At 42.4% G+C, this 22,189-nt stretch overlaps 1 protein-coding gene across 2 annotated transcripts in view; it reads right to left on the reverse strand.

The window, feature by feature from the left end:
* Window positions 1-22,189, reverse strand: part of Ca5b (carbonic anhydrase 5B) — a 50,119-nt gene that overhangs the window by 13,572 nt on the left and 14,358 nt on the right. For both annotated transcript variants that reach the window (XM_021153483.2, XM_029472927.1), the window contains exon 3: window positions 9,001-9,198. In XM_021153483.2, coding sequence (XP_021009142.1) covers window positions 9,001-9,198 — 198 coding nt within the window. The remainder of the gene's footprint in view (window positions 1-9,000; window positions 9,199-22,189) is intronic.

The raw sequence follows: 22,189 nt of genomic DNA on the forward strand, positions 1-22,189 counted from the left end.
GTGTTCCAGGCTCAGCAGTGAGCATCTTTACCCACTGAGCCATCTCACCAGCCCCCATTCTTTTTCTTTATTTATACACTAACACCTTCCTTTTCAACTTTGGGGGTTGTTTGAGACAGGGTCTCATCATGTTGCCCTGGGTGGCCTAGAACTTACTCTGTAGACAAGGCTGACCTCAGACTCAGAGAGATCCAATGGCTTGTGCTGTAAGATCAAGAATTGACAAATGGGACCTCATAAAATTTCAAAGCTTTTGTAAAACAAAAAAATACTGTCAATAGGACAAAAGGGCAACCAACAGATTGGGAAAAGATCTTTACCAATCCTACATTTGATAGAGGGCTAATATCCAATATATACAAAGAACTCAAAAGTTAGACTCCAGAGAACCAAATAACCCTATTTAAAAATGGGGAACAGAGCTAAATAGAGAATTCTCAACTGAGAAAACTCAAATGGCCAAGAAGCACCTAAAGAAATGTTCAACATCCTTAGTCATCAGGGAAATGCAAATCAAAACAACCCTGAGATTCCACCTCACACCAGTCAGAATGGCTAAGATCAAAAACTCAGGTGACAGCAGATGCTGGCAAGGATGTNGAGAAAGAGGAACACTCCTCCATTGTTGGTGAGATTGTAAGCTGGNACAACCACTCTGGAAATCAGTTTGGCAGTTCCTCAGAAAATTGGACATAGTACTACCTGAGGACCCAGCTCTACCCCTCCTGGACATATACCCAGAATATGCTCCAACATGTAATAAGGACACATGCTCCACTATGTTCATAGCAGGGTTATTTATAATAGCCAGAAGCTGGAAACAACCCAGATGTCCTTCAACAGAGGAATGGATACAGAAAATGTGGTACATTTACACAATGGAGTACTACTCAGCTATTAACAACAATGACTTCATGAAATTTGCAGACAAATGGATGGAACTTGAAAATACCTGAGTGAGGTAACTCAGTCACAAAAGAACTTACATGGTATGCACTCACTGATAAGTGGATATTAGCTCAAAAGTTTGGAATAGCCAAGATTCAATTCACAGGTCATGTGAAGCCCAAGAAGAAGGAAGACCAAAGTGTGGATACTTCAGGGCTTCTTAGAAGGGGAAACAAAATACTCATGGAAGCAAATATGAAGAGAAAGTGTGGAGCAGAGACTGAAGGAAAGGCCATCCAGAGACTGTGTCACCTGGGGATCCATCCCATATACCCTCACCAAATCTGGATACTATTGTGGATGCCAGGAAGTGCTTACTGATGGGAGCCTGATATGGCTGTCTCCTGAGAGGCTCTGCCAGAGCCTGAAAAATACAGAGGTGGATGCTCATAGCCAACCACTGGACTGAGCACAGGGTCTCCAATGGAGGAGTTGGAGAAGGGACTGAAGGAGCTGAGGGGGTTTGCAGCCCCATGGTGGGAGCAACAGGCCAGACCCCTGGAGTTTCCGGAGATTAAACCACCAGCCAAAGAGTACACAAGGAGGGACCCATGGCTTTGGCCGCATATGTGGCAGATGATGGCCTTGTTGGACATCAGTGGAAGGAGTGGCCCTAGGGCCTGAGGGTGCTCTAATACCCCAGTGTAGGAGAATGCCAAGGCATAGGTCAGTGGGTAGGGGAGCACCTTCAAAGAGGCAGGGGAGGGGGGAGGAGATAGGGGGATTCTGAAGGGGAGACCTGGAAAGGGGAAAACATTTGAAATAAAGAAAATATCCAATAAAAATGCAAAAAAAATTTTTCACATGCCCAAAGATCAAGCTAGACCATTTCAGGACACAGAAAACTCAATGTTTAAAGTGCTCTCACCCAAGTGTGAGGACTAGAGTTTGAATTCTCAGAACCCATGTAAAATGCTAGGTAGGTAGGTGGACAAGGTGACCTACCTGTAATTCCAGCCTAGGGTGGCATAGACAGGAGATTCCCAGAACAAGCAAGATCAGCATTAGTAGCAGGCTGTGGTTTCGATTGAGAGCCCAAACAATAGGGAGGAAGAGTGATTCGGGATGACCCCTAGTATCAACCTAAGGCTGCCACATGTGCGTGTGCTACCATGAGTATACAAACACAAAGCAACAAGCAAAACCCATGCACACCATACACATACATGAAACATGGAAACAGGAAAAATGAGTTATAGCTGGACAATTCATACAAAAATACACATTTTCATCCTGACTTGTAACAGTGAGACTCCCCTGGCCCATGATGGGTATACAATTTCACTGGGCACCATGCTGGGTGAGTGAAGTAGACTCACATATTTGCCACAGCTGCTATGTCCCTCAAGCTCGGACAGCCTTAGTAATTCCCATTAGCTCCTTGGTCTGTAGATGTAACCACATTAGTGGTCCCTGGGCACAAAGGTTAGTAGACCATCATTGTTTCTGGCACTTAGTAACTTACAAAATCCTTAGTGTGTGCTTAGCATCATATCTATGTTAACTGGAAGAAGCAAGGAAGAGAAGTGTTCTACCACATAATATGATTGACAGGGTGCACTCTGAAGAAAAAGAACTGTGGTTTGAACCAGTTGGCTACCTGTCACTGAGACCTGTGGTAAGCAAGGAGCCAGATACAACGTAACCAAGGAAACAGCAGCTGTATGTTGGGAGTTGTGTCTCCTGGGTTGGGAAGGAGGAGAGATGCAAGGAAACTAATGAACTGGACCTGTGCATTGGGAGCCAACTTTCTATGGTTCCGAGTGTCCCTTTGGAGCTAAGCATTCTTTAAGCTGTAGTTAGGTTTGTTCCCATATATCAGAAACCCCGGGCCACAGGAAACAAAGTGACTGGCTTCCACTCTACCAACTTGCTTGTTTGCAAAGGCTGATGAACTTTGTCAGTTGTTAAACATGCTCACTAGCAGTGTCTGCTTACAAGCTCCAGGCTTCATATGCTATCACTGGCACTGTGAGTTTTTAGAAAAAGACTTATTTGTATTTTATATGGATGAATGCTTTGCCTGCATGTATGAATATAAAATCACATGTGTACTTGTTGTCCATGGAGTTCAGAAGAGGGTATCAGATGCCCTAGAACTGGAGTTACTGATGGCTGAGAGTCACCATGGAGATGCTGGGAACTGAACCCAGATCCTCTGGAATAGCAGTGAGCACTCTTACTCACTGAGCCATAGCTCCAGCCACACACCGTGGTTTTGACACCCCCTTTTAACAGGATCATGGGAAGAAATACCCTAAAAGGGACATATGGCCCACCAGGATTTGAGAGGAGACTAATTATCACTTGACTTCTATGAATATGGCATCCACCTCATAAATATTGATTAAAACATCTTTAAAATTCAATGCAGTGCTGGTACCTGACCTTTGGTCCATCTTGGTTTGCCCAATTCTGTTCTGAATGTATGGCTTGCTTTGTTTCACTTAAATAAGCTTGTGCTTGAACTGTCTTCGTTTCACCTGAATTCTTTCCTTTGCAAAGAACCAAGGAGAAGCCTTCCCCAGCAACATCCCTTGCCACCTGTGCTGTCAACTTCTAACTTGATGGCCAGTCATCCCCATCCCTGGGTATTCATACAGTTGTATGATCCCCTCCCCTGGGTGTTAGCTGGGACTCATGACTTGTTTCTAAGCGAGGAAGTGACAGGATGTCTCTTTGGAGATTGGGTTACAAAAAAGATTGTCTGTCATCCTGCTTGCCCTCCCTGACTTTTCTCATATGCTTGTTTGCAAAGCTTGACGGAGCCTGCTGTCATGTGGTAAGTGGTCCTATGAGGAAGTCTTCAGGACAAGAAAATAAGGTGGCCTCTAGCTATCGCCATTTGAGTGAGTTTGTAAAAGAATCCTCTGCCTAAGGAACCGTGAGATGAAAACACAAACATAATGATACTTGCTTACAGCCCTGGGAGAAAAATCAGTTGCAGAACACACAGCTAAGCTGTGTGCAGAATTCTAGTCTATGCGCACAGTCTGTACACAACTCTTACCTAACCAGTTCCTGCCACACCTTTGAACTAGCCTCAATACCACTGCCTTCCTACAACAGACACACACTACAAACATCACACAGCTTCACACCTCTGGTAACATGGAGATCCCCTATGCGTCACCTCTTCCAGGATGCCTTTCCCCCTTCCCTATATATATGCCACTGTCATAGCTCTTACTTCTGTACAGTAGCAGCACTCCTTCCACTGTACTACAAACTCCTTAAAGGCAAGAGTCAAGCCTTCTTCCTGTTTCTCTTTTGAGTGCCTGGATCATTTTGACCCTGTGCTGAAGCCCTCATAGGAGAAGAGACATTCTCAAGAAAGACACTTGTGCACCCCCCTTTGGGTACTGTAAAAGAACTCTGGCAGGCCTAGAATGGGATCTTATTACCCACCCCTCCCCAACACACACACACACACACACACACACACACACACACACACACACACCACACGCAGGCACACACACTTTTGACCCAAATTTAGATAAAAACTGTCTCTATAGCTTCAACAAATGAGGCTGGGAAAATATCCACACATAGAAGAATAAAAGTAGATCCTTTTACCCAGTATAAACATCACCACCACAGCAGACATGGTGGTGCATGCCTGTAATCCTAGCACTCAAGAGGTAGGAGAAGAAGAGTCAGGAATTGAAGGCTACATGAGACCCTACCTCAAACAAATAAGCACTCTTGTCCCCAAACCAACTTGAAATAGATCAAAGATAGTCATATAAGACCTTACGAGGCTGGAGAGCTGGCTCAGTAGTTAAGAGTGCTGATTGCTTTTCCAGAGGACCAAGGTTTGATTCCCAGCACCAACATGGTGGTTCATAACCATCTGTAACTCTACTTCCAGGAGATCTGATGCCCTCTTATGACCTGTGCAGGCACTGAACTCACATAATACAGAGACATAGACTAAACAACCATACACATAAAATAATAAATTCTAAGCCGGGCATGGTGGTGCACGCCTGTAATCCCAGCATTCGGGAGGCAGAGGCAGGCGGATTTCTGAGTTAGAGGCCAGCCTGGTCTACAAAGTGAGTTCCAGGACAGCCAGGGCTACACAGAGAAACACTGTCTCACCCCCCCCCAAAATAAATAAATAAATAAATAAAGTCTAAATTAAAACTTCCTTAAGAGGTGTATGTATGTGTGTATGTACATTCAGCCACAGAGTAAGAAAATTGTGTCATTTGCTGGAAAATAAGTGGATATAAATCTGTAAATAAGCCAGACTCAGAAAGACAAGTAATCACATTTTCTCTAATTTGTGGATACTATTTTTATAGATATGTAAAACCACATAAATATACATAAATGGCAAGGAAGAAAAGTAGCCAGAGGGAGGATGGGGTCCCTATGCTTAAAATACATGATGTCCTTTAAAATTATCTTTATGAAGCCTAATGTTATGTCCAATGAATAAATAAGAATTAAAAGAAAAAAAATGCCTGGCTAACAGAGAATGGCGGCAACCTGGGGCCCATACTTCAATCCCTGCTCCCAGGAAAAGATCAGGCTCTTTTGTCATCCCAGATTTTAGTGGTCTTCTCTCATGTGCTTCTTGGCCCTCCAAAGACCCACTTTGGAAATCATCCCACTGTTTTGTTGTTGTTGTTGAACTTGTTATCATGCCCTTCTTTCTTGCTTTAGGTTTAATTTCTTCTTCTGTTGCAATTTCTTGGGGGAGGAAGCTAGGTTTAGTGATGGGGCAATGCTCTTCCCTGTTTTCATCTATGACTTCCCCTCCTTCGGCTGCATTCTATAAGGGTTGGCAAGATGTGTGATGCTACATACCTTCCCTGGCTTCTTCTCTTCTGCTTTACTCCAGATCTTATAACATACTCTGCAGCAGCAGCATATCGGAGGGCATTTTCATTTTATATAGTATTTTGAAATCCATGAGCTAGATATTCTCCCTAGAACTTTCTTGCATTTCATTATTTCTAGAATGTCTTTGCTTCCTTTCATTGTTTCCTTTATTTTTATGTTCAGTTGCTCTAATTTTGTCCCTCTTTAAGTGCTATGGATTTTTTTGGAAACAGGATGAAGAAATGACAATGAAGAATAAGCAGGAATTTAAGAGGCAGTCAGTCACTGAAAGGAAAAAAAGAGGAAGACAGAAAGTCAGGCAATTACTAGAGACTGATGGTATTCTATAGGAAATAATAATCAAACTCTATAAAAGAGGCGACATTTTTAGTCCTCTCCAAAAAAGTGGCAAGTAAGTAACTTCTTTAGAAATTTTCTTGCATGTTTATACAAACAAATATGACCAAACAGTATGACTAACTCTTACAGATCTACTCAGTCAGGGAGGCAGGACAGAGGGATCCTAATCAGGCAGTCCTCTAGTCCCTGAGTATCGATTGCGAGGAAAACACGAGTCATTTGTCTCTACTTGGTATAACCCACGCAAATGAACAGAATAGGATTTTTTTAATCTACAATTCAAAAGAAAAGGACTAACTTAAATAAAATAACCACTGAAGCCAAATTGTGGCATACTGTAATATCAGCACTTGAGAGGCAGAGGCTGGAAGAACAGGAGTTCAAGGCTACATAGAAAGTTGGAGGCTACCCTCGGGTACATGAGAGCCAGTCTCAAAAACAAAACAAAACCACATCACAGCAATTTAACTCTGACTGCTCTTGGCCTTAACTCATTTGACTAAGAAAACCCAATAAACAGCTTCCTAAGATTCCCAACTCAACGCAACATGACATCTGTCCACATGCTAAATCTACCAAGGGCTTTCACGGCTGACCAACACCCTAGGACTTGCAGAAGAAAAGAAAGACTACCAGGAACTGTGATAGGACTCAGCTCTGAAGGGACTTTGTGGTGTATCCAGAGTGAATTATAGGGGTAGGCACCCACAGCTGGTCAACAGAGATAACACTGGAGCTCCAGCATGGTCCCAGGGAACATGGGATTTGGTTTACTGTTTTGAAATTTTCTGGAATTCTAACACATGGCAGTAATTGGAACTTCCAGTTGAAATTGGAAGAACAGACTAGAGAGCTTGAGGGAAATTATGAAAAAAAAATCCACAAATCTGTAAGGAAAAGAAGCTATGAGATATGTTAAGTGACACATTCAAGGATTGGGAGATGGGGCTGTGTCAAACTATAAAGAAAAAAGCAGAGGAGGGTGGAAAGATGGCTCAGTGGGGAAAAGGAGTTGCTATGCATGTAAGTAGAACCCAGGTTTTAAGTCCCAGCATCCATGCAGAAACTGGGCATGGCTACACACGCTTGTAACCCCAGCATTGGAAAATAGACGAGGGTCCCACCAGTACTGTGACTGGCCAGCCTAGCTGAAATGAAAGCACTATGTTCAGTGAAAGACCTCCACCTGCAGGGAATAAGGTAGCTAGCTATAGAGAAAGACACCTACGTCATTTTCTGGTCTCTCCATACATGTACACAGGTACGCATATCAACATGTACTACTCATACCTGCATATACTATTATACACATAACACACACACATGCACCTACTCAGGGCAAGGGGGGACATGGAAACATTTTAGTCTAGAAAAACAGGTTTAGATACTTCCTGAATCAGGGGAGGGAGGGAGGGAGGGAGAGAGGGAGAGAGGGAGAGAGGGAGAGAGGGAGAGANAGGGAGAGAGGGAGAGAGGGAGAGAGGGAGAGAGGGAGAGAACTGGAAGAGGAGTCTGTTTGTAGTCCATGGAGCCAAAGAGGCCAGAGCAGCATATTTAAACACCAAAGAATTACAAGAAAATGCAAATAAAACAAAGGAACAGCTGAGATTTCCAGACCAATTAAATATGCCTATGTTTTTTAAGTTACACATCTTCAATTTATCCAGCATCACTATAATGGACTTACCTCATATGCATGAAAAAAAAAGCCATTTTCTCTGAGCTTGGGAACTGTCAACATCAGTTCTAATGGTATCTGACATGAGCACCACCCCTGGTCCTATATCACTAAATGCTATTGTGTTCTCCGTCCTCATTAGTTGAAATACTCCCAAAGGCCTACAGAGTTTTTCAAGACTCCCCAGGCCAGGGACCCGGGAGGAGTGGAGCAATAAGAGGATGGTGTCCAAACTGTCCCTAACCGAGAACCACTCCATTAGCTATACTCTTCTGGATAATAATTGTTTCAGAGTAGTAATGAGCAGACATCATGACATTCACAGCGTTTTCTTCTTGTTTTGTGTTGTTTGAATTGGACCTCACCATGCACACCAAGGACACCACAGACAGCACTATGGAGACCAGTCTAGCCTTGAACTCACAGAGATCCACCCGTGTCTGTCTCCAAGGACTAGGAGTGAAGGCGCATGCCACCACACCTGGCACAATTAAGTAATACTGCTTAACAAAACTAGCATGACCCAAGTTTCTTATTTCTCTAATATGTGGCTCATCTGAACTAGTTAAGATCATAATCTAGCAACACACATAAATATTATTTTTGCCCTATTTCAGGTATATTGCAATCTGGTAAGTTAAATGTGATTAATAATATTTCTATTTAATATGATGGTTCATGTAAAGTCAGCAAGCAGAGGAAAAATTGAATATATACATAGAAAATAAATTTCTAATAAGTTAAATTTCACATATTCTCCTTTATACTGGTTATAGAATTTATATGTAAGCAATTAAATATCACTGATATTGGATGGAAAATGATTACAAAAACATTTTACATGTATTCAAAAAGTAAAAGTTAGGTTAATAAAAAGGTCATTAGTACCATAGAGGTGGAGACTGCATGATGTGGGGTTTTGTTTTGTTTTGTTTTTTAAGTTTTATTATATATACAGTATTCTGCCTGCATGTAAGCCTCATGCCAGAAGAGGGTGCCACATCTCATTATAGATGGTCATGAGCCACCATGTGGTTGCTGGATATTGAACTCAAGATCTCTGGAAGAGCAGTCAGTGCTCATAAACTCTGAGCCATCTCTCCAGGCCCAGATGTGTTCGATTTTGATACAATGTAGTTCCTTTCACTGTACAAATGACTACCAGATCTTGCCTTTACCTGATTTATCTGTAGAATCTTCAAATTCCACAAGAAAAGAGTACCCATTGTTCCAGATGTGGAGGCAGGTGGCTGGGTCATAAGAAATGGTGAGTGGTTTTAAGCCAGGGTCATAAACACTGTCCCTCCATCGGATGTTGATGGGTGATTGCCGATCACCCGCAGGAGCAAGGTCCAAGTTTTCCCAGAGTGGAGGTACTAGGAGAGAGCAAGTCAAGGCAATTAGCAAAACCAACTGCTACATAATACTACACATAAGACCATCCCATTTGGGAAGAATACAAAGAGTGTAAAGGCAGCTCACAGTCTCAGGAATTAGTTACTTGGGGCCTTAATGGACTGTAAAGCAGATCAGGGCAGGCTAGAGAGCACCTGGGGAGGGGGAAGTCTCCATTCTGTCATCTCATAAAACCAACTCATCTCAGCCTGTCTGCTAATATGATATGAATCCAGTGCCAGCGTTCTGAAGAATCAGCACATTACCTGGAGAGTGGAGTGTAGAAACAGTTTTCACAAATGGTGCTGTTTCATTGCAATTCCTTGACCTCCAACCATCTAAACTGGTTTCAGGTACAAAGTCAAGTGAACCTTCAGTAGTGGACTTTATCTCAACATAGGAAACAGGGTTAGAACTGTTGGAAAGCAACATTTAGTTCAGTATTGTCAGTTGGTTGGCTGGTATAGCCTGCCTGCCTTCTAGACAGTGATTGTGCCACATAAGTGTGCATGCCACATTAGGCTCTATAAACAACTGTGAGGACTAAGCAGCCACCTTATAAGACCTTTGTGGATATCAGCATTGCTGAAGTCCCCCAAGTTCAGTTTGTAACAAGAATGTGCACACTATCTCTTAAGGTAGACACATACAGTTTATCCGAAACACGTTCTGACTTATTGTTTGTGCCTTCTTCCATAAAGCCAAGCCTAAGTTTTTGCAGTAATATATCAGCAGATGTCCTGATGATAACACAGAGAGACCTGTTGAACTAGAAATGATGAACAAAACCCTCAACTATCAGTTTAGGATGGTCTCCCTCTTCAAACTGGATAGCTGCATATAGAAGTATCCAAGTAGATCCATACTTATTGCTCTGCACAAAACTCAAGTCCAAACAGATCAAAGACCCGAACGTAAAACTGGATACACTGAACCTGATAGAAGAGAAAGTGGGGAGTGGCCTTGAATGCACTGGCACAGGAAAGCACATTCTGAACAGAACACCATTAACACAGTCACCAAGATCAACAACTAATAAATGGGACCTTATGAAACTGAAAAGCTTCTGTAAGGCAAAGGACATCTGTGATGGTTCATATATGTTTGGGCCAGGGAGTGGTACTATTAGGAGGTGACCTTATTGGAGGTGTGTCACTGTGGGCATGGGCTTTAACACCCTAGTCCTAGCTGCCTGGAAGTCTTCTCTTAGAGGCCTGCAGATGAAGATGTAGACCTCTCAGCTCCTCCTGCACCATGCCTACCTGGATGCTGCCATGCTCCCACTTTGAGGCTACTAGACGGAACCTCTGAACCTGTAAGCCAGCCCGAATTAAATGTTGTCCTTATAAGAGTTGCCTTGGTCATGGTGTCTGTCTACAGCAGTAAAACCCTAAGACAACACCATTATTAGGAAAAAGCAGCAGCCTACAAAATAGGAAAAGATTTTTACCAACTCCACTTCTGATAAAATAACACAAGTGATAATTCATACTGATGAGCATGTCGAGTGAGGGTTCACTCCTCCACTGCTGGTGGGAGTGCAAACTTGGACAGCCACTATGGAAATCAGGGTGGCACTTTTTCAGGAAGATGGGAAAGGATCTACCTCAAGACCTAGATATACTCAAAGGATGCTTCATCCTAACACAGAGACACTTGCTGCTCTATTCATAACATTCAGAAACTGGAAACAACCTAGATGTTCCTCAAAAGAAGAACTGATAAAGAAAATGCAGTACATTTACATAATGGATTATTAGTCAACTGTTTTTTAAAAAGGAAATTACGAAATGGATGGAACTAGAAAATATCATTCTGAGTGAGATAATCAAGACACTGAAAGAGAAACATGGTATGTATTTGCTTATACATAGCTATTAGCTGTTAAGTCAATAATAACCAAGCTGCAACCCATAGAACCACAGAGGTTATGGACTTAGGGAACAGACAGATCTCCCTGAGAACGGGGAGAAGAATAGACATTTATGGATAAGGAGGTTGGATAGGAGAATGAAGTGGGGGGGGGGGCGAAGGGGGGACAAGGGGATGAGGGAGGAAATATGAAAGGAGATAACTAAAATTAAGGGCCATTTGAGGGGTAGTATGGGAACCTAATACAGTAAGAAAGTTCCTAAAATATATACACATATATAGGAAATCAAAATGATAGCATCATAAATGGGGAGACAGAGTCCCAACTGGACATCTCTTGTTACCAAATGGAGCATCTAGTACTGAGAATGGGTTACATCTAATGGAGTTGTTGGCCAGAGGGTCTCATAAGAACCCAGGCTGCTCCCAAGACTCTAGATACTCTTCACAAACTGAATACAAGGCCCTCTTGATGAAGACAACATCTACACCATTCACTGAACATGAACATATTGAGCTGTGCCTATAGAGTCTTCATCCCTAGGTTCTAGCATCTTTGATACAGAAAGTTACTCTGTATGTTACCAAAAGAGAAACTTAAACACCTGCTCAACCACAAAACCTTTGATCTACAATAGTGTTCTGCCTGTAAGACATGCTAGGGCAATGATGGCACAAAGCTTGTGGGTGCAACCAACAAAGACCTGATTTAAGTTATGGTCTACTCCACGAGACAGAATTTATACCTAATACTCTTGGAGGGACCAAAAACCTAAGAGTAGATAGCCTAGTTGTACTGAAAGAACATAACAATAAAATGACTCTTAATGACATTCTGCTGTACTCATAGAGCAGTGCCTTGTTCAGCCATCATCAGAGAAGCTTTGGCCTGCAGCAGATGAGAGCAAATAGAGACCCACAGCCAGACAGTGTGCAGAGTGAGATACCTTGGAACACTCAGCCCTAATTGAGCTGTCTCCATCAAACCCCTCCCCACCAGGGCCCAGGGGACCCTGTGGAAAAGGAGGCAGAAAGAGTGTAAGAGCCATAGAGGGTGGAAGACACCAAGGAAACAAGGCCCAATGAATCAACACAAGCAAAGCTCACATGAACTCACAGAGACTGAGGCAGCAAGCACAGGGCCTGCACAGGTCTGCACCACACAGGGTCCTAGAGATGAAAAAAGTGGACGCATGCCCCCATCCCTAACCATTCATCTCCAATTAATAACCACTTGCAAATGAAAATTTACTTTCCTCCAAAGGAGACACACTGGGGAAATAAACAACTCTTAAGGGTAGGCTGCATGTTCAGCAGTAGATGACCAAGAAGAAAAAAATCCTCAATGGCAGTCGGGGATGTATGTATGTATGTATGTATGTACATATATACATACATACACACATATACACAAATACATATACATGTATACATATGTTTACATTATGGCTTATAGTTTATTGTTTTTATGGGAGTTCTAAGTATGTGAATGATTGGGCCGCTGCATCTACATCTGTTTTTTTATGCCTTTTCGCCTGCTCTTTTCTTTCTGTTTTGTCCTATTCCAATGTGTTAGTTTTTATCATTATATATTATAATCCTTTAGAAGCCTGTTTGTTTTCTAGCATGATCCACAGAATGAATTCCAGGACATGCAGGGCAAAATAGCCTCAAAAAACCCACAAATAATAATGGCAGTAATAATAATAATAATAATAATAAATTAATTTAAAATGTCAGGCATGGTGGTGGCGCACACCTTTAATCCCAGCAGTCAGGAGGCAGAGGAAGTCAGATCTCTGTGTTCAAGGTCAGCCTAGTCTACAGAGTGAATTCCAGGATGGCCAGGGCTATATAGGATGACCGTGTCTCAAAAACAACAGCAGCAACAAAAATAATAGAAGCTTGTTTATTTTCTACCAAGAGACAGAAACATGGAGATGGAACCCTGGCTGTCCTGAAATTTCCTCTGTAGGCCAGGCTGGCCTCAAACTCACAGGGATCAAGCTCCCTCTGCTTCCAGAGTACTAGGATTAAAACTTCACCATCACCTCCTGGTCCCCCCCCCCCCACAAAAACTATTTTCAATAGAAAGAAAAAAAATAGAAGTCCCGGATGCACGGCTTCAAGGTCAACAAGAAAAAATGCTGAAGAGCTGGGCCCTGATTGAGAGTGCTTCCTACTTCTCCAGGGTATCTGAATTTGGTTCCAAGTACCCACATCACAGGGCCCCAGTCATATTCAACTCCAGCTCAAAGGGATCTGTTGTCTTCTTGTGGCCTCTGTAGGCACTTACACAGTTACATACATATACATAAATAAACATTACACATAGTTACACATGAAAGTACACATACATAAAAATCAAATAAAACCTTTTTTCAAAAGCAGGAACAACATAAATGGACAGATGTACAGCATAAGATGTACAGTGTCCTGTACATCTTGTCCCACCAGTGAGTCTAAGGGTTTGGCTATGACAGCCGTGTTGTTAGCCAGGAACATCTCCCATGTAAGTCGGTGCTATCCTCATCCTCCTATTAACGCTAGGGCAGAATCCTATCTCTGATTCTTTCTTATGGAGAAGATATTTCACTTCCTTTTTGTAGCCTCCCCTCCCCTAGCCTTAAGATTCCACTGTTTATATCAGGATGGAGCTTGCCGCTCAATCATTCTGCCACGCCCACTGCTGGAACCTGCCGCCTTCCTGTTCCAGAGCCATACACGTGGTCACCCTGCTACTGGACCCCAGGATCATTTGGCAGGAATCGGGCCCCCTTCCCCTGCTTCATAACTGCGTGCAGAATAGTAAAATTGAGCTTTGATCAGAATGGCTGTCTTAGCTGCATTTTTTTTCTCGCCTGCCTAGCCCTTCTTCTCTTCCAGGTTTCTAAGACGCCTTTCCAGCCAAGAACCCAAACATGTGGTCGGCTGGTCGGACACAACACCTTTTGATACTTGCCCAGAGCTAAATTCTCCAAACCTCAGCTTTAAATTTTTGTTTGCTTGAGTTTTTAAAAAGTGTCCCAGCAGTATGTATATTGAGTGTTCCTGAGGATGTCGACCAGCTGTTCTCAACATCATGAAGGAATCAGCCCCTTAAGAGACAGTTGATAGTCTCCTGATGCTTCAGAGTAGGGTTCTACTGACCTCTACTGGACAAAGGCCAGAGATGCTGATAAACACCCTTCCCTACATTATACCGCTGGCTCTGTTCCTAGAGCCAGAATTGAGAAGCCTTCACCTAAAGCCAAAAAAACAATACATGAATTCAAAGTTTGATTCCCATCCCACTCAGTTTCAAAGATTCCTGTCCCAAGGAAACCTCCTGTCTTGTACATATGATATTCTCAGACTAATATACCTGAGAAGAAAGACAATTTAAAAATCAACAAGTGAGGCTCCTGTGAAGATTATGGAAGAACTGGAACACTGGTCATCAAGTCCCTAAAATAAGGCCCTCTGTCATTCTTGATTGTTCACGACTTCATTCGGACATTGGGAACTGTAAGTTCTTACATTTTTTATTCTCCCCTCTCCCTTTCTTTCTCCTTTTAAACAAAAAAGCAGATGGGAATGATTTCCTGGTCATAGAAAAGAAAACAGCAATGGTTGTGTCAACTACAGCTCAACTTAGTAGAGTCAGATTGTTCATAAGAATCTGTAATCACTATGGTGGTGGATGTGGTAGAGTGTTCAACCTCCCAAACATTGTACCCTAGGTTCAATCCTCAGGACCACAAACAATAGTTATTATAATAATAAAAGATTCTGCAGCTGATAAACCCCAATACTTGTTTAAGTTTTTTTTTTTTTTATGGACATGGTTGTTTTGCCTGCTTGGCTGTCTGTACTACTTGCATCTCTTTAGCCCCTCTAAACTGTAGACTCTGTGTTAACCATGCATTTGCTCTCAATTCTTATTTGTGTAGCTTTGGCGTAGTGTGTACTTTAGCTAACAGAATATCATGGAATGAGTGGCTTATAAGCAAAAGAAATACAACTTTCCTCATAGTTCTAGAGTCTAGAAAGGCCAACAGAAGACAGCACAGATTTGGCGTCTGCTGAAGGCTACTTTCCAGTCCACAGCTATCTTCTTGGTATCTTCTCACTCCAGTCTTATAAAGGGGCCCTTATCCCATTCATAAGGGCTAAGTCTTTGTCAATTCATTGCTTCCCGAGGCCTCATCTCCTAGCATCATCAGTGGGAAGTCAGGAATTGTACAGACAAGTTTTAGGGAGACACATATTGAACTCACTGCAGTCAGCTACTTGTCCAGCCTTAACTCTACCCCTGTTTCAGCCTTTGAAACATGAAAAGCACACTCATACCTTAGCTCCATTGGTCCTTCCACCGAAGCTAATTTTCCTTCATTCAGCTCAAGGAATGGAATGAGGTAACCCAGACTGAAAAGGACATGCATGGTATGTATTCACTGATAAGTGGATATTGGCCAGGTACAGGATAACCATGATACAATCCATAAACCCAAAGAAGCCAAATAACAAGGAGGGCCCAAGGGAGGACATTTGACTATCACTCGAAAGGAGAAATAAAATAGCTATCAGAGGTGGATGGAAGGAGGGAACTGGGTAGGAGAGGGGATGGGGAGGGGAACAGGGCGGGAGAAATCAGGTGTAGGGAGAGCAGGGAAGGGGGAAGAGAATGAAAATCATGACAGGCAGTGGGGGAGGGGCAATCTCTAGGACATGCCAAAGACCTGGGACAGAGGAGGCTCCAGGGTGTCTATGGGGTGACTCTAGCTGAGACTCCTAGCAGTGGGGAATATGGAGCCTGAAGCGGGTACCTCCTGTAGCCAAGCACGATGCCCAGTGGAGGGATAAAGATACAAACCCACCCACAAAATCTGCCTTGTAAGGGCCAAAAAGAAGGTGCCATCTTTAAAACAAAGACCCAGGCTCTGCTAGACACTTCATCTTCTAGGGCCTTATTCTTGGGCTTCCTAGCCTCCAGAAGTGAGAAATCAAGTTCTGTTGTTTATAAATCACCCAGGGTAAGGAATTTGGTTACAGTAGCATAAATGTGGCACTGAGACAGTGATTTTTACCTCTCACTGTCCCACTAGATTGCCATATTACTTCTTCCTTGCCTATACCAGTATAGTTCAAGTCTCTACAACCTAGACCTTCCTAGGAAGTCTCCTGGTGGCATTCCCTCATATCTCTCTCTCTCTCTCTCTCTCTCTCTCTCTCTCTCTCTCTCTCTCTCTCTCACCCCCTTCCCCTCCCCTCCCCTCCCCTCCCTGTTTTCAAGAAAGGGTTTCCTTGTGTAACCCTGGCTGTCCTAGAACTGGTTCTGTAGATCAGGCTGGCCTCAAACTGACAGAGATCCACCAGCCTCTGTCTCCCAAGTGCTGAAATTAAAGGCATTGTTCCCCCTCTGCCTGGCTGTTTCCTACCATTTCTGACAGTTTCTGGAAACAAAGAGTTTCAGGACATGTATGTGCCAAATAAAGACTGTCCCTCAGGTTGAAGTTTCTGGGGCTTGAGGCCCAGCTGACCCTACTAAAGCAGTGCCCTGTGTCCTTCCCACTTCCTTCAAGGCTCGTGTGCTGACTCTCTTGCTACTCCCCCCCCCCCAGCTGTCAACTTCTACAGACTTAGCTCTCCTTCTGCTCATGCGTAATGACCCTTCACGTCCCCTTGCACTTGTGGAAACAGTTCCACATCTCGTCTCCAAGCCATCTTCTCCTGCCATCCAGATCTTCCTTGGTCAAAACTCACTGTATTTACTTCTACGCCATTCAGCACCCAAACATTCCTCATGGAACAGTCGTTTTCTGTATCTCCTCAAAGGGCCTGTGTCCAAGCCCACAGACACCATGTCCTACACCTTCTCCATAGGCTCCTGGGCTACACTTGGTACTGGGAACAGTGAAGGCACTAAATGTTTGTATTAGTCAGAGAGAAATACCAAGCAGGCAATCTGAAGTTCACCTTCAGTGTCTTCTCTAACAGGTAAGCTGGTTACCCCCCGGTACCACCTTACTTCACGCAATCAGACCTGCCTGGTTTTCTCCCATTTTTCAATGACTCTCCAGGGCTTAGGCAAGCATGAGTGAAGCCGTGGGTTCAATCCCTAGCACCTCATAAATGAGGTGTGGTGGTGAATGCCTGTAATCCCAACACTCTGGAAGCAGGAGAATCAGAAGTTCAAGGTCATCACCTTTCACATAGTGAGTTTGAGGTCATCTTGAGCTACAGGAAAACCCTGTCTTAAAAGCTTACTCAGCCCCACTTGTCTACTCTTACTCAGTAGCACTCACTCTCTTGTTGAAACCAAACTTTACTCTTAAGGTTTTAGCTAAAGCAAAACACAAAATCTCAGCAACATGACTACCCAAGCATGGCTCGAACAAGGATAACAGCGGATGTGCTATGGTAGACAGAGGAAAGCTTACAAGGATTCAACCCTAGACAAAGATACAGGTCACCAAGGAATCCTGAGAGCAGGAGAAATTGTCTTCCCCAGGGAAGAGCACACCAAGTGATTATCCAATACCAACAGTCATCCCTGAAATCGTACATACAAGTAACAATATACAGACTGAGCAGTTTGTACTTACATATTTCAGAATATATATGTATATATGTATGTGTATGTGTGTGTGTGTGTGTATGTGTGTAGCCATGAATTTGAAAAATAGCAAGAAGTAATATATGGGAGGGTTTGGGAGTAATAAAGGCAGGGAGAGAATAAAGTAACTATATCATAATCTCAAATATTAAAAATTTTTTAGAGGGGACATTATAGTTGTTGGCCAGAAAGAAAGCAGTCCAGGCACAAGTTGCTGCAGCCCACCGAAGCAAGGCTTGATAGCAGTTGGGAAAATGTCTGCGAGCTCTAGAAACCCACAGCATTTACAAAATGACAACATGAGGAAGGAAGTTATGCTATCGATGTTGAACTTACCATGGGATCTAAATGAAAGGAACAGGGCTACATGGCACACAGACAGCTTTGGGACAGGAAGACAGCTGGTAAAGAGATGCAGTTCTCCTTCCTCCTCCCAACTCTCCTCCCATCCATTCTTAGGCTCTCTGTCATTAAATTAGAATAGCTCAGATTATTGCTCTGGTCCCTCTCTGCACCTGAGCTTTTCACTGTGATACTCACTTAGCTATGAGGCTACTGTAAACCGAGATGCGCTATAAATGAATGACACTAAGATCTTTGAAGGCTTAGCAAAAAAAAATTCACTTATAGTTCTTAAAATAATTTCATATTAGAAATATAATATCTTTGATATAGTAGGTTAATGAAAATATATTAGAATTAACTTATCTAATTTGTACTTTTTAATTTTTATTTATTGACTGCATATGGGTACTTTGCCTATATGCAGTTTTGTCTACATTTATGTCTGTGTAATGTGCATGTCTGAAGCTTGCAGAGATCAGATGTCAGGTGACCTGGAACTAGAGTTATAGAGTCTGGTGCTGGGAATTAAACCTGGGTCCTCTTGAAGAGCAGCCAGTACTCTTAACCACTGAATTCTCTCTCTAGTCCTTATTTGTACTTAAGAAAAATGAAGTCACTAGAAAACATAATTACCTGTATGGCTCATATATATGGCTAATGTTACACATCTATTGGACAACACCAGTTATGAATAATTCTTACACGGTTAAATTCAACACCTGTTAAATACATCAACATCCAGAATGTACTGGATTAAAAAAATACATTACCAAATTAATTAGTTTCCTTTTCAATATTCTAACCCACACTGCCTCTCTAGCCTGTCTTTTTCATGAGAGCTGTGTTTTCCACCAGCACCAAAGACCTTCTTAGTAGGCTTTGACCTTAAGCCAGGGTACAAACGATGGAGTACGCAGGCTCTCACTAAGGCTTTACCAACACTCACAGAAGCACACGTCTCCTTCCTTGCTGGACTGTCAGGGTTATGGGGAAAACTCTGAACTGAACTGACTAATCAGTGGAGTCACATGGCACTGCTAGCACAGGGAATAAAGCCTGCATTTCCTGTGCTAGCTCCAGGGCTTCCTGTTAGTCCCCAGGAGCCACAGATGGCCTGAAAATAAAGAAATTCCAAGGAGCTCTAATCTTAAATACAAATTTGAAACATCTGGGGCTTTTATCACCAAGGAGTTATCAATGTGGTTTTGGTTTGGTTTGGTTTGGTTTTGAGACAGGTTCTCACTCTGTAACTTGGACTGGCCTGGATCCACACTCCTCCTGCTTTGGATTTCTGAATACATGTGCTGAAAACACAAGCATGAGTTGTTATTCCAAACTTAAAAAAAAAAAAATCCTTTAAATGGGCTGGTCGGATGGCTCCGCAGTCAAGAGCAAGAGTTCTTCTTGCAGAGAACTCAAGTGTGGTTTCCAGCCCCAACATGGGGAGACTTACAACCACCTGTAACTCCAGTTCCATTAGAGCTGACTCCCTCTTTTGGCCCCAGAGGGCACCCACATACATGTGGCATGCATACACATGAATAAATATAATAAAATTTAAATATATAAAAGAAGAAAGTCTTAAATGTGCTTATTGATTTAGTATTGTCTGTTTAACTATGTTTATTTGTTTATGCTGGGATTACCACACACAGCTTTAGCCACCATCCACCATGCCCAGCTAAACAGAGATTGTTAACAGAACTAGAGCTTATTAAAAGACATTTTTAATATAGTTTTCTTTTGGAGACAGGGTCTCACTATGTATCTGGAACTCGCAGAGATTTGCTACCTCTACCTCCCAAATACTGGATTAAAGGCATGTGCCACCACTTTTGGTTTAATATAGAATTTTAAGTATGTAAGTTAAAATTAAAAAAAACAAACAAGGATAAAAAAAGACATACCCAAGTATGAGCTTCTTAAAGAGAGTAACCTAAAGAAGCTTTTCTTTCCTGTCAGATTATGTATGTATGTATGTATGTATGTATGTATGCATGCATGTATGTATTTTTATTCGTGTGTCTCTGTGTGGTATGTGTGCCTGAGGAGACCAGAAGAGGGTGTCAGGTCCTCTGCAGCTTGAGTTATAGGTGGATGTGCGCTGTCCCACGTGGGTGCTGGTCCTCTGCAAGTGCAGCTTAACTGCTGAGCCATCTCTCCAGCCCCCTGAGTAAGCCTCACAGAGAAGACAATGCTGTAAAAACTCTATACAGAAGCATTCAGGAGAATTGTTTTGGAGGATGGAAACTTCCAGTATGGTAACTATTAGACACACATGGTTCTAAAATAGTATTGAATTCAAATTGGCATGTAAATACATGAGACTTGTGACGACATTTTTTTCTTTTCCTTCCTGTCATTTGTTTCTTCTTTTGTTTTATCTTTGTAATTTCATGGGTTTATTTTTTTAGTGGCTATATTAGATACAGTGATGTTCAATAATTTTAGTATTCCTCTTCCTTGCATAAAGAAGCCAGATGTGATACACAGCTGTAATCCCAGCACTCAAGAAATGGAGAGAGGAGAATCAGAAATTCAAGGGCAACTTCTGCTACACAGCGAGTTTGAGGCAAGTCTCGGGTATATGAAACCCTGTCTCAAAAGGAACAAACAAACGAATAAATAAATAAATAACTATAGGAATACTGAGAACATCAAGCACCACTAATGTAATAATAAGTCTGCCCCATTTTAATGCACCATGATTTTCTTTATGCCTTTCATTAAATTAAAAATCACTAAATCATCAAATTCATTTTCCTGTTTTTAGGATCTTACGCCTAATTTTGTTTAATGTAACAATTAAGCTAAATTGCACTCTGAGTGAAACTAATTTTATTTTCATCTCTGGTAATAGGTATATAGCCTATTAAGTCTTTAAGAGTTACTGACTGCATCTCAGGAAAACAGTAAACAGCAATATGAATAGACAGCCATGGTTCCTGGGCAGCGAAAGAAGGTGAATGGCAGTGTGCTTCTGCAGTTCCCACAATCTTCTACTTCCTTTACCTCTTGGTCTGCTTTACATGACCTTAAGAAGGCCAGATTTGAAGCTGGGTGTAGAGGTGCATGACTGTCACATTGGCACACCCAGGGACTAAGGCAAGAAGAAGATCCAAATTTCAAAACCAGCCTGAGGCTGGAGAGATGGCTCAGTGGTTAAGAACACTGGGTCCTGAGTTCAATTCCCAGCAACCACATGGTGGCTCATGACCATCTGTAATGGGATCCGATGCCCTCTTCTGGCATACATGCAGGTAGAACACTGTATGCATAATAAATAAATAAATCTAAAAATAACCAAAAACTTTTCAAGACCATCCTGGGCTACATAGAGAGTCGGAAGTCAGTCTGAACTACATAAAAGCAAACAAACAACAGATAAAATGGTCAGATTTGAACTTGGACACAAGTATCGAACCTATGAAGATGACAAACAGGATGAAGGTAAGAATGATTATGACACTAAAAGAAGCGGCCAGAACTGAATTTTTAATCTTTGACATCCTTTCCTGTCTCCAAGTAGCCACCCTTCTGTTGGGCTATTGAATTGTCAGAAACAATAAGTATTATCTTTCCAACTAAGCAGGGGAAGGATATAGGCCTACAGACAAGGACATATGCTCAGTGGGGCAGCAAACACCATAAAATTCTTCTGCCTGAAAAAAAGGTTCGGATGCTGTTATATGCCAAGAGTCAAAAAGAAGGAAAGGAAACTGCCCAGTTTTCCTCACCAAGTCAGAAACAAGAACATGTCTGAGTATGAGGGAGATTACTCAAAGGAAGTTGGTCCTCTCTGCCACTACTGTCTGCTGAAAATCCTGCCCTAAAGTCACAGCCCACAGGATTCTAGATGTGTAACTTTTAACCTCCTGCTAAAAAAATAAAAGAAGAAAGCTTCAGTAGCTGGAGAAGTATGACTAATTTTTTCCATTTCAGGCCATAGACCACAAAGTACTGAATTCACACTCTGGATAGTATGTGGGCATGCTTGTAGGATGCCACACCCAACAACCAGAAATTTCTTATGACTCAGGCCAGTTTCTCTTAACGAGAAGACACCCAGTGCTGAGGGTAAGGGAACTTTCAGTTAACATAGATTTATAAAGCAGTTTCCTAATCTCAGGCTTAAGTGAGATTAACACCGTTGTTGC

Source organism: Mus caroli, chromosome X (genome assembly GCF_900094665.2).
Source record: "Mus caroli chromosome X, CAROLI_EIJ_v1.1, whole genome shotgun sequence".
Classification (NCBI taxonomy): domain Eukaryota; kingdom Metazoa; phylum Chordata; class Mammalia; order Rodentia; family Muridae; genus Mus; species Mus caroli.